This window comes from Hydra vulgaris, chromosome 03 (assembly GCF_038396675.1).
Source record: "Hydra vulgaris chromosome 03, alternate assembly HydraT2T_AEP".
Lineage (NCBI taxonomy): Eukaryota > Metazoa > Cnidaria > Hydrozoa > Anthoathecata > Hydridae > Hydra > Hydra vulgaris.
The window spans coordinates 7,288,340-7,301,490 of NC_088922.1; the positions used below are offsets into that span (position 1 = coordinate 7,288,340).

General features: G+C 27.0%; 1 protein-coding gene across 1 annotated transcript in view; it reads left to right on the plus strand.

Moving 5' to 3' along the window:
- Nucleotides 1-13,151, plus strand: part of LOC100198607 (WD repeat-containing protein 11) — a 70,016-nt gene that overhangs the window by 16,271 nt on the left and 40,594 nt on the right. Inside the window, exons 9-14 of the mRNA XM_065792215.1 lie at nt 488-563; nt 8,473-8,581; nt 10,441-10,617; nt 10,730-10,834; nt 10,962-11,068; nt 12,407-12,521. Of these exons, the coding sequence (XP_065648287.1) occupies nt 488-563; nt 8,473-8,581; nt 10,441-10,617; nt 10,730-10,834; nt 10,962-11,068; nt 12,407-12,521 (689 nt within the window). The remainder of the gene's footprint in view (nt 1-487; nt 564-8,472; nt 8,582-10,440; nt 10,618-10,729; nt 10,835-10,961; nt 11,069-12,406; nt 12,522-13,151) is intronic.

Below are 13,151 nucleotides of genomic sequence, written 5' to 3' on the forward strand. Positions count from 1 at the left end.
TTCTCTTACAGTAACTTCCAACTCTAATAGTGGTTGCTTGCAGCCTTATTGAAAGTGAAGATGGTCAAAATAAAAAATAAAAAATTGTAACGTAAGACAATTTCTTGGATGATACCCAGGATATGTTCTGATAATAAACTCACAGGATGACAAAATATTTAATAGACTTGAAATTTAACAAATTTTAAATGATATAAAATTTATAAAAATCTTTGATTTTTAAGTAAATAAGTAATTTTTACTTTTTATTTTAATTTCAAATTTTTTTTTTTTTTTACTAAATTAAAAGCTTTTTAGTAGCAAATATTTTGTTGGTTTTTTATTTAAATCAAAAAATAAATTGTAAGTATTTTTTTATTTATGCATAAAAGTTGAATAGATTAGTAATTAATCCAATTATTATAACAGATGACACTTATCATAACATTAAAAAAAGTTTATAAAAGTAAGTATAAAAAGTTTATATTAGCTTTTATATAATTTTTAGGTCAAAGTAAAACACTGCCTAGTACAAATGGTTTAAAGCAGTCTACCATAGCATCTCTCAAAGTTTCTTTTTTAAAGTAATTTTTCTATTTTTTAAATAATTATTGATTTTTTTTTATATAAAATTTTTAATTTCTACAAATTTCACTGTTTTTGTTGTTTTTTTCCAAAAAATAACAACTAAATATAGTTTTAAAAAAATTTGCTGTTTTAAAGAGACAAATAGTTTTTTATTTCAAAGGGTTTCAAAGGGTTTGTCACTGTATTTAAAAGGGCATTAAATGATATATAAGATTTAAACAATAATATCAGTAAAGGAATAAACAATACCAGTTAAACACTGCAGAATTAATAGCATTTAAATACAATAAAATTAATAGCAGTTAAATACTGTAATATTAATACTGAGTGAATAAAGTAAAATTAATATCATATAAATACAAAATACTGATAAAAGCCAATAGTTTCATAAATAGTTTGGAAGGAATAATAGTATAAGCTTGGTTTTATTTTAAATAATAGTATAAGCTTGGTTTTAAATAAACCAAAAGTAAAGATATGGCTACAATTTCATTTTATGACAAATTATTAAAAAAAAATAAAAACAATTGGCAGAAAATGCAATAAATCTTAGCAAAATTGGAAAAGGCAATATTAATGCAATGAATGTCAAAAAATTAACTCCCAAATGTTTATGTGTTAATCATACATACCAAATGTTTATGTGTTAATGATACCAAAAAAAATTGTTGCTTAAATACTCTATTCCGTTTATATATTAGTTTTTCTGACTTAAACTATCAAAAGTATTTTAAATATTCAAATTTACCATGTTTACTTAATAACTATAAATGTTTTAATATTTTGGTGTATTAATTGACTGCGTTTTTTCTTTAGTTTTCTTATTTATAAACTTAGTAAGAAACTAAAAACATGCTTTCAAAAATTCATCAATATGTTGATAAAGTATGTAGGTATATATATTAGGGTGGGGTGTTAAACGTAAAGTGGGTATATATATTAGGGTGGGGCATAAAACACCATAGTTAAAAAAAAAGCTGTAATAGTTTTTGTGATTCCTTGTGATTTGTATTTTCAAAAAAGTATATAAATCTTTTTATGGGTATTCCTATGTTCTGTAAATTTTTTTAAAGGTACTACTAGGTCCCAGCAGTCTCCATATATATACAAATTCAAATTTTTGTATATATGGAGAAAGTATACTATAGAAGGGTCACTTACAAATAATTCAAAAATACTACAAGAGTTATTTTAGTAGCCTAATCTTTCTGACATAAATTTTTATTTTTTGGTAAAGATGATAGGAATGGTCTATCCAACCCATTTAAAATCATGTTGTATATACTCTGGAGGTTGGAGTGGTGAGGGCTTGTTAAAATTATTTGCTATGTTCTTTAGATATAAATAGCTTTTATAATTGTTAATTATTTTTGTTTAAAAAAAGACTATATCAGGGTTTTCAGCCAAGATTTTTTATCTAGTGTTTGAAATTTTAAAAGATGATTACAACAACAAGTAAATTGCTTGGTTATCTTCTTCTTTTTTAAAAGTTTCAATTACCAAGTTTAAAAGCATGTTTGATTAACATTGAAAAGCTAATTTATGTTATTGATCTACATGTAACATTTCTCAGCTAAGCAAACACATATCTTTTATTTAAATACTAAGTGTTTTTTTTAAGTGATTTCAGTACAGCTTTTGCTGGTTTAAAAATAAATTTGGAATGTAGTATCATTTCATTATTTTATCTTTAGGATCTAAAGAATATGCTGTTGCAGGATATTCAAGCCTTAATAAACCACAAAATATAAAATTTAAAGTATAAAATAGTAAATGAAGCAATGATACTATATTATAACTCAAACTACCAAAGAGTGGCTGAAAAAGATTGTATGTTAAATAATAAGCTCCTTGTGGCAACTGATGTGAAGCAATTCTCAAGTAAAAGTTTTTTACTCTCAACTGAAAGTATTTTACTTCACTACCCAACCAAAGAACTGTTAATTGTATGAAGTTTGTGAAAACATATCATAAAGGCGATTTGGAAGTAGTTCAGAATATAGATAATTTTGATAATAAGAATATAATAATTCAGAAGCTTAACTTAAATAAATGGTTTTATCAAAAACTTTATCATTAACAATTATACTCAAACATATTAATCTAATTAGAACAAACTAAAAATAAAAATAAAAACAATTATACTTGTTTTTTCAGAAAATATTTTTTTCTGAATCAAATCTTTTCATGTTATTGTGATATATTTTATTTTCTAAAATAGATTTTCAGTTGACTGGTAGTTCCTATTTTATCCCTTTGTCCAAGTATAAAAACTCTTTTGAAATCTTCTTTTTCTTTTCACGCATGCAGTCAATGTGGGCCTTAATGTTACATTTTGTCAAACAGGTTTTCTCTTGACAAGTAATAATTTCTTAAATAAAATTCAGTATATCAAGCAACAAGTTTAGCTACAAGTTTATCTTTATCTTTTAAGCTTGCAACCAGATGGCAACACTCTACTAGACCACCATTTGCACGTTTTTGTTTGGCATTGAATTGGATGACCTTGAATTTTGTGGAGCTATTTTTTTGTGAGTTGGAATTGGTTCAAGGTGGATTTCCATTTGTCCATTTGGTGGATTTCCATCCCCAATGTAGGTTTTAGGTTTGATCCTTCATCTAGCATTTTCTGTTCAATTATTTGCAGATGAACTCTGTAACCATGGAAGTGAGCAGCCCGTTCAGTCGATGGTAGCTTTTTAGGGACAACAATACCTTTGCACAATGCTTCAAGATATTTTGAATATCTAATGTTTGAAGAAAGGTTTGTTTAAATATAAAGACAATCCTATAAAATAAATATATTATGATGCTAGGAGCAGTTTGACTATTAAAAAAAGTTTGATTAGGCTCAGCTAATCTTTATAAATTTGTGTATGTTTAAAAAAGATTAAACCTTAATTTGACTAATAAAGTCTCTTGATGTCTATTATATAATTCTTTGAAAGCATTAACTGAGGATTTTGCAATTTCTCTGTCTGTTGCTCAGTAGTCCATAAATGTTTTGGATATCTCCCTCATACTTTCTGACTTTTTGACAGAGTTAAAAAAGATTGCTTTTCCTTTGCCAAATATTGCTGAAGTGGAGTCACATCCACTCCATGCATGAACAAAAAGCAAATGATCCATGGCGTCCCCAACTTCTAATTGACTTTTTTAATGCTCCAACATTTCTTGCCGTGTACCTGAAGAAAGAAAACATTGCATAACTTCTTATTCCAGTGGTAAAGAAGCACTACAGCCTCATCTGTGTCATCAGTCACAACTATTGTTGGAAAATCTTTTGCAACCTCGAGAGCCATAGAAACAATTTTTGTGTTAGAGTCCCCTTCACACACATGAACCATATGGTCCTCCTTGGCGAGGTGTGCTGCTAGAAACAATATCAATTGCTCCCAATTATGTATGTTACTTAAAAAACGTTCTTTGGAGTATGAAACATCATTATCTTTTTTGATGATGATATTTCTTGAAGATCCACTAGCTGTTGTTCTTCTAATGTGTTCATTAAACTTAATTGTAGTCGTGAACTTATATCCATCAAATACAATGAAGCATTTTTAGAAATCTTCATAATCATTTATTCTACGCATGAACCCCATTTCTAGATACTGCTCACTAGTTTCAACTTTAACACCTATAAGATTTGTCATTGTGTCATGAACAGCAGCTGTGTAATTAATACTTGAAACCCAAAGGAGGCATAGATTCTCCTCAAGACTATGGTCTCTTGTTAACCCACTGCTAGTTTTAAAGGACCACATAAGCGTTTGTTCAATCAGAAGATCTGACCATAATCCACCCCAATATATACTTGATCTTTAAACTGCATGTTCACCTTCTATAAATCTATCATGAAGCCAAGGATTAGTCTCTGAAAGAGTTAATATTTCTTGATAATTCATTCTTACACTTCTAGCATAATTTACATGACCTGTTGCTGCAAATAAATTTAGCATTTTCTTCACAGCTTGCAGATATAAATACCAGTTTAAAGTCCTTTCTGCACAAATAAATTCTTTTACGACATCAATATATTCCATATATTGAAGCCATATTGCGGCTGTACGCAATTCAACTTTTTTTTTCTCAATGAAAGCAGATAATGCACTCTTAGTTCTTTTAAAAACATCACTATTTCTCAACTCAATTAGTTTTTCCTTGTTCATAACGTGGTCATTCATTGCATTTTGGTAGGCAGGTATAAAGCCAGCAAAATCAATTCTACTTTCTTTTATTTAAGAATCCATTAAATAAACCGTTAAAACACTTTGAATTAAGATGTGAGCTCTAAGAGATCTAGCAACTGCCTTTTCTGAAAACATATGTTGAACAGTATGCTCTGCATACACTTCTTTGAAGACTTCCTCAAGTTTAGATCCAGACATTAGCTTACCAATGCTCCCAAAAAAACTCATGAGTGTGTGAAATCCACCAAGTCTGCACACAATGTTCAGATTTTCGTTTTTCACAATTCCAATAGCTTTCAACCACAGTGGTTGATCAAAAATAATACACAGTGTAGATATGCTAAATTTTTTTGGCTTGAAATATCACAAATTGAAGAGTTGAATAAATACATGACTATTCCAAAGCATTTAAGTTAATAATGGGAAGAAAATTGATAATTGTCTTTTGAAACTGGTCACTGCATGTAGTTACAGCATGTTGCATGAATTCTAACCAATTAGGGCGTGGAGATTACTTTGAAGTTAAAAACCATGCAGCTTGCCACAATTGATCAAGATTTATATCAGGTGAATGAAACAATGGCATTGCTAAATTTCTGACAGCCTTAAATTTTAACTTAGATAACCCTTGTTGACTTGATCCACAAAAAGGCAGTATCTTTATTGCATCTTTAAAGCAAAAAGATTTTATGCTTCAAGCGCTTAATGGCAACAGATTTTTGAACAAAGTATGGAGTAATTGCAATTATACCCATTCCGTGAAAAGTATTTTTTTCAGTTAGAGTACTTGTTATGGTCAACATTATCGTCAACCCATTGTGTAAATTTATATTCTTGCATTTCAGTTGCATCTTCTTTTTCCACAACGACTGATTCTTTAAATAACTTTACTTCATTAGAAGAAGCACTAAATCCAAGTCTAGATTGATTATAGGATAGTTGTATTTATCATAGGAAAGTTCTCTGATGTCGTTCTTTACAATTTTTGCTGCAATGATGTCATCAGATGTTTGTTCATCTTTTTTCCTAAAATTTTCCATAATGAATCAAGTCATGTCTTTGAAGCAAATAAGATTTTGTCGACCTGGTCCTTCTCCAAAAAATATATGATTACCGTAATATTCTACAAGCTTATTTTTCAAATATTTAATGGAGTAACACAGAGACTCATTACTAAATTCTAACATTTTATCGTGCATCTTGTTTAATGTGCAAAGGTCACAATCAGCATCTTTTTCTAACCAACCACAAACCTTGTAAAAATTAAAAAGCATCAAATCATGGATGACCTTTTTTATTTCCAGTCAGTAAATTAAGTCTAAATTTGTTCATACAAGGAATGTGATAAACTGCTTCTTCTGCAACAAGATCATTACAATTTGATAAACAACCTAAAACTTCTCTTCCCCATTCATCAGCTCTACTTTTGCGTTGGTTAAGAAGCTTATTTCAAAGTGGTAACATTCTCACTTGAGTAACAGTACTGTTTCTATCGTCAGCTGATTTGGTACAAAGAAAGCAGCAGGATTACCACTTGAAACGTAAATCTATAAATCTTCTTCTGCAATCATGATGCACAAGAACAGTCCCAATTGAGTTTTCTTTTAACTTTTGATCAAAGTATCTAAATAAAAGTAATTCCATACAATTTTAATGTAAACTTGTTATATAGTTTAAATCTGTTTATTATTAGCATTTGATTCTATTTTATCCCATATATTTAAATATACCTATTCAAATCATATAATCCTATTTCATTGCAGATTCTCTTTAAAGTTTGGAATTCTTTCTTTTTCACTGAAACTGATGGAGACTTTTCAAAGCTACCGTTACACAATGAACAAGTTTCATTCGTCTCTTTATACACTTTCTATTTATATTTGTATGAAATTTAATTTAGTCTTATACCTATATATAATATTAGTTTATATAAATCTAATATATATGAATATAATATAATAGTAATAATATATCATTTTATACATTCGAATAAAATTACACTTGTTCTAAAATATTTTCATTGTAATGTCTTTTTTTCAACACAATTTATTCGAAAAGTTTCTCTCAAGAACAAAAACTATTCATTCAAATAAATTTTATTACATGTACAGTTTGACAATATTTTACTCAGCATTAAATTATATTTCTAAAGGTATATCATGCTTACGATTTCAAAGAAAGAATATTTTTCAAAAACGATGACATCATAATTTCCACTTTAAACAGTTATAACTCACAAACCATACATTATATAAACTTTGCATAAGAAAACTTTTTACTCGGCATTAAATTATCTTTCAAATGATATATAAAACTTATAATTTTGGCAAAATAAAAAATTTAGTCATTTTGCCCAAATTTTTGATTGAAAAAAATTTTTGATTGAAAAAAATTCCTGTTCTCAAAAACACAGGGCTTTTTTTTTGGTCGTTGCTGACATGCTAACTAAACTATGTGCAAAATCCTAATTTTATATAATTTTTTTCCAGGTTTGGGGTGTTTTCAGCTTATTCCACCATACTAAAAAGAGAAAGGGCATCATTGGAAGATCCGCCCCAGATATGGCAACAGTATTCCATGAAAAGAAGGATTTGAGGTTTATAGAGACAAAAAATAGAATCTGGGTTTAGATAGTGGCATGCACAATAAAAAGATGCAGCCTTAGCAAATGCTAGTTTTGCAATGGATTTGATATATGGTTTCCAAGAAAGATTGAAAGTTAGAGTTAATCAGGAAGACAAAGTGTCGATGACTCATCAAATATATTACTGTTCATAAAAATAGGAAGATCTAGATTGTTGCAATAACAATTAGCCGAAAAAAATTGAGTTTTATCTGAGTTAAAGTTCACCAGCCACTGAGAGCCCCATGCTGTAGCAGTGAGATTCTTTTCAAGTTCGAATGCCCCCTCCAAGCAATCAGGGAGTTTTGGCTTCTTATCGAGAAAAAGAATAAATGGAATAAACCTAAAAATGTTTGAGGTCTGCAAAAAACACTGACCTTGTTTCTATATTTTATGGTAATCTCTTTGTGTCAAAACTTTTTGCCGACCTGATGCGGGCGCCTAACAGTTTGAGGTTGGCAATTTATTGCTGACCTCATTTTTCCTAATTTTAAGGGTTGCTTATGATAAGAAGAAGAGTTTTTGAAAATAGGGATGCCGCTTTCCAGCAGACCGGAAAACAAGACTGATAAGCACTTGTTAAATAGTTTTAAAAGAGTAGACGACATCTCCAGAAAACACTTCTGCAAGACTCTAAAAGGTATGTTGTCAGGACCACAAGCTGTAGAAGTGTTTGAGGCTAGAGTGCTAGCTCATAGCAAACTTATTTAAGATGCTTTTAAATTTAGTTGATAAAGGTTTTCCATAAAGTCATTAGTTTTTATAAACATTTAAGTTGGAATAAAGTTAAAAGGTTGTCTTCCAAACATCAGTAACATTAATTTTAATAATAAAAAAAATTTAATCAATCCTAATTGAACCATAAATTTTTATGCAATTTTAATTATGCAGTTTGTACAAATTTCTTTAGGCTCACATAACAGAAGTTGCTTAAGAATACCATTTACATTTCATATAATAACTTCCACACTAAATTTGTTGAACAAACGTAATGCGTACATATTAAAATTTTGTCACAAAAATAAATATATAAGTCTATATTGTTATTATTAAAAGTATTTTTTCTATTATTATTATTCTGTTTTTGTTAAGGCAATATTTTCTGGTTCTATACAAAAACCAATGTGCTGAACTATGGGATGCTGTGACCCTGTGCCAGTTGAGAGAATTTCCGAATAAGTTTCCTCGCATTACTGCTTTTGTAAGTTTTTTTGTTTTTATCTTTTGTGACTCAAATTCAATATAAGCATTTTGATTTTCTATCAGATGTTTATCTGATTGAAAAAGATATTTTATGTTTAGACTAAATGGGATGTATATTGTCAGGGAAGTGTATTGTCAGGGAAGTATATTGCCAGGGATAGTGCAAATCTGCGTAACTAGCATTGGCTACTATAAAATCTGCATAACTATAATCATGCATTGACATTCATCGCGTTGGCTACTATATTCGGATATAATTCATTTTAACACCAAATATCTATTGTTGACTTTTCAAAGAACATAAATAAAACTCTCTATACTAGAATAAACCCGAAATCTGTTGAAATAAAAAAAATTTAAAGTTTTAATCTTCTCTGGTAAAAAATTTATAGTACAGATACGTGGTATTATCTAATGCTATTCCCAGAAATTGAACGCAGTTTTGCACTATCCCTGACAATACAGAGCATTTTACAATGCTTTTTAAAGCCTTTCTAACTGGGTTGGAAACTTAAGTTAAATCTAAGTAAGCTTGTTCATTCTATTCCTAACTATTTAGCTAATTGTTTAAAAGGACATCATACCATGTACTATACCTTAAGGCACCATACCAAGTATTAAATTGATAAGCAAACATTTACAAATGTTTTAAAGTTTTTTTTAAGTCAATTATCATGATTACTAACATATTTAGATAAAACAAATAAATTAATTCAACTAAAAATATGTTTTTGTATACAATGTTCCAAACTTTTGATCGTGACTGTATATATATATATATATATATATATATATATATATATATATATATATATATATATATATATATATATATATATATATATATATATATACATATTTGTATATATATGTGTATACATATTTATATATACATATATATATATATATATATATATATATATATATATACATATTTGTATATATATATATGTGTATACATATTTATATATACATATATATATACATATTTATATATATATGTGTATACATATTTATATATACATATATATATACATATTTATATATATATGTGTATGCATATTTATATATATACATGCAAGAAAACTAATTCCTGTTTATTTGTAAAAAAAAAATTTAACAAGTTTTTCATGTAAAAAAATAAAAAGTCATTAATACTAATGTTCAAATTTTTGGTTGTTTTCACTATATATATATATATATATATATATATATATATATATATATATATATATATATATATATATATATATATATATATACACACACACACACACACACAAAGACATATATGTATTTAAATACATATATATCTTTTCTGTGAATAATTTTTTATTTTTACTCGTAATATTATATTTGTACTATCTATTAATTCCAAAGAGATATGTTTTCTTTGTAATTGTGCTGCCATCTTTTTTATAAATAGGCCACTTAAAAAAATTCAAGATGAACATAAGATGGCAGGTAGTAGAGTATGAGATAAGCATAACAAGGGTGGCATATTCCCCTATGGACTTGAATCTTGTGTTTGGGAGCATGAGACTTAAACCACTATGGACTTCTTAAAGTTATCTTTAGTGTGAACCTTTTATAAAGTAAACAACAATTTAATTTATAACCTAAAATTTTCAAAAATTAAAAAGTACAAGATATTAGTTCTCATTTAGGTATGATCAGGTATAGAAAGTCCCAAAATAAACTCTCAAGTTTAAAGCTAAATATAATTTTTACCTGAATACTGGTATCTTAGAGCTTCAAAAATTTTATTTATTGGGAAAAGCATAGGGTTTTAGGAGCTATCCAATACTATTAAGTATTTTTAACAATAAATTGTTAAAAGTTTATACATGAATTTAGGAGTGGTCACCATCTAATAATAGATTTGGAAAAAATGTATCAAAAAATATAGAAAATGGTTTAAAAGCAAATCATTCTAGTAAAGAAGACAACACAGAAAGTCAAATAAGTTTGTCAAAACTTCAAGAATCGACTTCCAGTGTTTTAGAAGTACAAGATTCATCGAAATCCCAAAAGGTTTTTTTAAACTTCTGTTTAATTTCATTGAATAAAGTTATTATTTGTTTTTATATTTTCTTTGTTGTTTTTCTTATTTATAAATAGATTTTTTTAAATATTTGTTTCTCAGATTCATCAGAAAGAACATTTGGTGTTTTGTGATAGTGAAGGCACCATTTATCATTATGTGATTGAAGGTACATCTCTTAAAGATGGATCAAAAGTTCCACCAGAGGTTTGCTTTTCACAAAATGAAGTTTTTGCACCTTTTAATGCTTTACTATTTAATACTTATGTTTTTTTCTTTAAACTTTTTTGTTTAAAAGTATATTGATTCTAAAAAAATTTTAAATTACTTTCAGGCAGGAATGAGTGCTATTTCTTCCTTAGTTTGGAAGAGTGGAATGTTAGCGCTTGGTGATGTTGAGGGAAATATTAATTTGTGGGATATTAAAGCAAAAGTTTCAAAGTGAGATTTGTTCAATTTATGAGGTTTCCATAATAGAAATCTTTTATTGTTAATCTTGTTCTATAAATGTTCTCTTTTTCTATATATGATTTAGTTCAAATTTCAGTATTTTTAATTCTAAATAAAACATTTTATTTTATTGGCTTATTGTAATGATAAAAAAAAATTTTTAATAACAATTTATTTTAATTAAATTGTTTGGAAAGTGTTGAGAGTTTGTAATTTGCTGAGGAATTGGACAAAACAGCCATTAATATTTTATATTCATTATTTAAATCATAAATAGAAAATATCAAGAGGTAAAATCATTGCTAATTAAACTATATTATAATTTATAAGCTGAATAAAATGTAAAAATATTATTTTTTATAAAATAATTTATAAAATGTGATGATAAGTAAAATATTCACGACCCTAATGACATTAGTAAAAAATATTATAATAAAATTAATGAAATTTTAAAAAAACAATAATTAAACTTGTTCTCTATGGATCTTGAATGTAATTTTTATATATGGATCTTGAATGTAATTTTCTTTGTTGCTTGGAACTCTTTTCTTCCTAAACTACGGGCCAGCTAAGGTTTCTGATAATTTTTTAATTAAAAACAGAATAGATTATGAAAGGATTTTTTTTTTTAAATCTTTCTATTGCATGCAACATTATGTTGAAAAATAGAAAAAAAAGATTTCATTCATAATTATTAGCTGTGGGTAAAAATTCACTTGTGTCATGAAAACAAAGAAAAGGTCATTCTATGTTTTACATAGAATGAGCTTTTTTTTTGAGATTTTAGCCAAAGGAGGATGGAAGTATTAAAAAGCTAAATTTTTGTACCAAACACTCTTGTAAAATGCATAAGACTGTAATGTAGATCCAAACTCCTTTATCATAACTTGTTAAAATAATTATTGAACTATATTTCAGTTAACATTATTATATCTGGGTTGTTGAGACTAAATTTGGCATTATATTGTTGGTTAAAGTAGGAGTAAAGTTGGGTTTTTCTAGTTGGTATGTCAGAAAAGGCAGTTTCTGACATAGCAATTAGCGCTACTGTTTGAGCTTGTAGATTTATGGGAAATATTTTTAACAAATTTATGGTTTGAAATATTTGCTTGTTTGCAAAAGTCATAAAAACATTTTGAATGGTTTATAATACGGTTACTAAATTAAAATTTCTTACTGTATTTTTTTATTATGTTTTCTAACTAAAGTTAACTTAAGTGATGTACTCTCAAAAGAAAAAAAATTTCCATGCTGAGTTTAAAAAAACTTGTTTTTTGTTGTTTGTCTTTATATGGAAGCAAAGAGTAATCAGTAATTTGGATAATGTAGGGTATATCCAACACACCGTGGTCCAATTCGAAGAATGAAATTTGCTCCTGGTAAAGGAAACATGAAGTTGATAGTTTTATTTAATGATGGAGTCCAAATTTGGGATGCAAAAGAGGTTGAGAATTTTCATTTTTTTAGTTTTATTTGAGATTTTTTTCAAGTTGTGTTATTTCAAAGGTTTTATTTTGTTAAGTAATATTAAGCAGTATATAAAATATGATTATATATTTATGTTATTTTTAATGTTCCAATTTTTTTTAAATTAATTTGTTATTTATTGTTATAATATTATCTTATCATGATTTGTTTTAACAATGTTCTAACTCTAGTGTGTACTCATAAATTAGAAGCAGTTGTTAGTAAAAATAAATTATATAAATGTTTGCTGAATAAACCTTCAGCAAGCATTTATATAAAGAGAATTATCAGATTTCGCTACCCAATATCCTAATCCATTACATAAACTCTTAAACAATGTGTTTGTATGTATATATGTGTATATATACAAATATGTATACATATATATATATATATATATATATATATATATATATATATATATATATATATATATATATATATATATATATATATATATATATATATATATATATATATATATACAAACACATTGTTTAAGAGTTTATGTAATGGATTAGGATATTGGGTAGCGAAATCTGATAATTCTCTTTATATAAATGCTTGCTGAAGGTTTATTCAGCAAACATTTATATAATTTATTTTT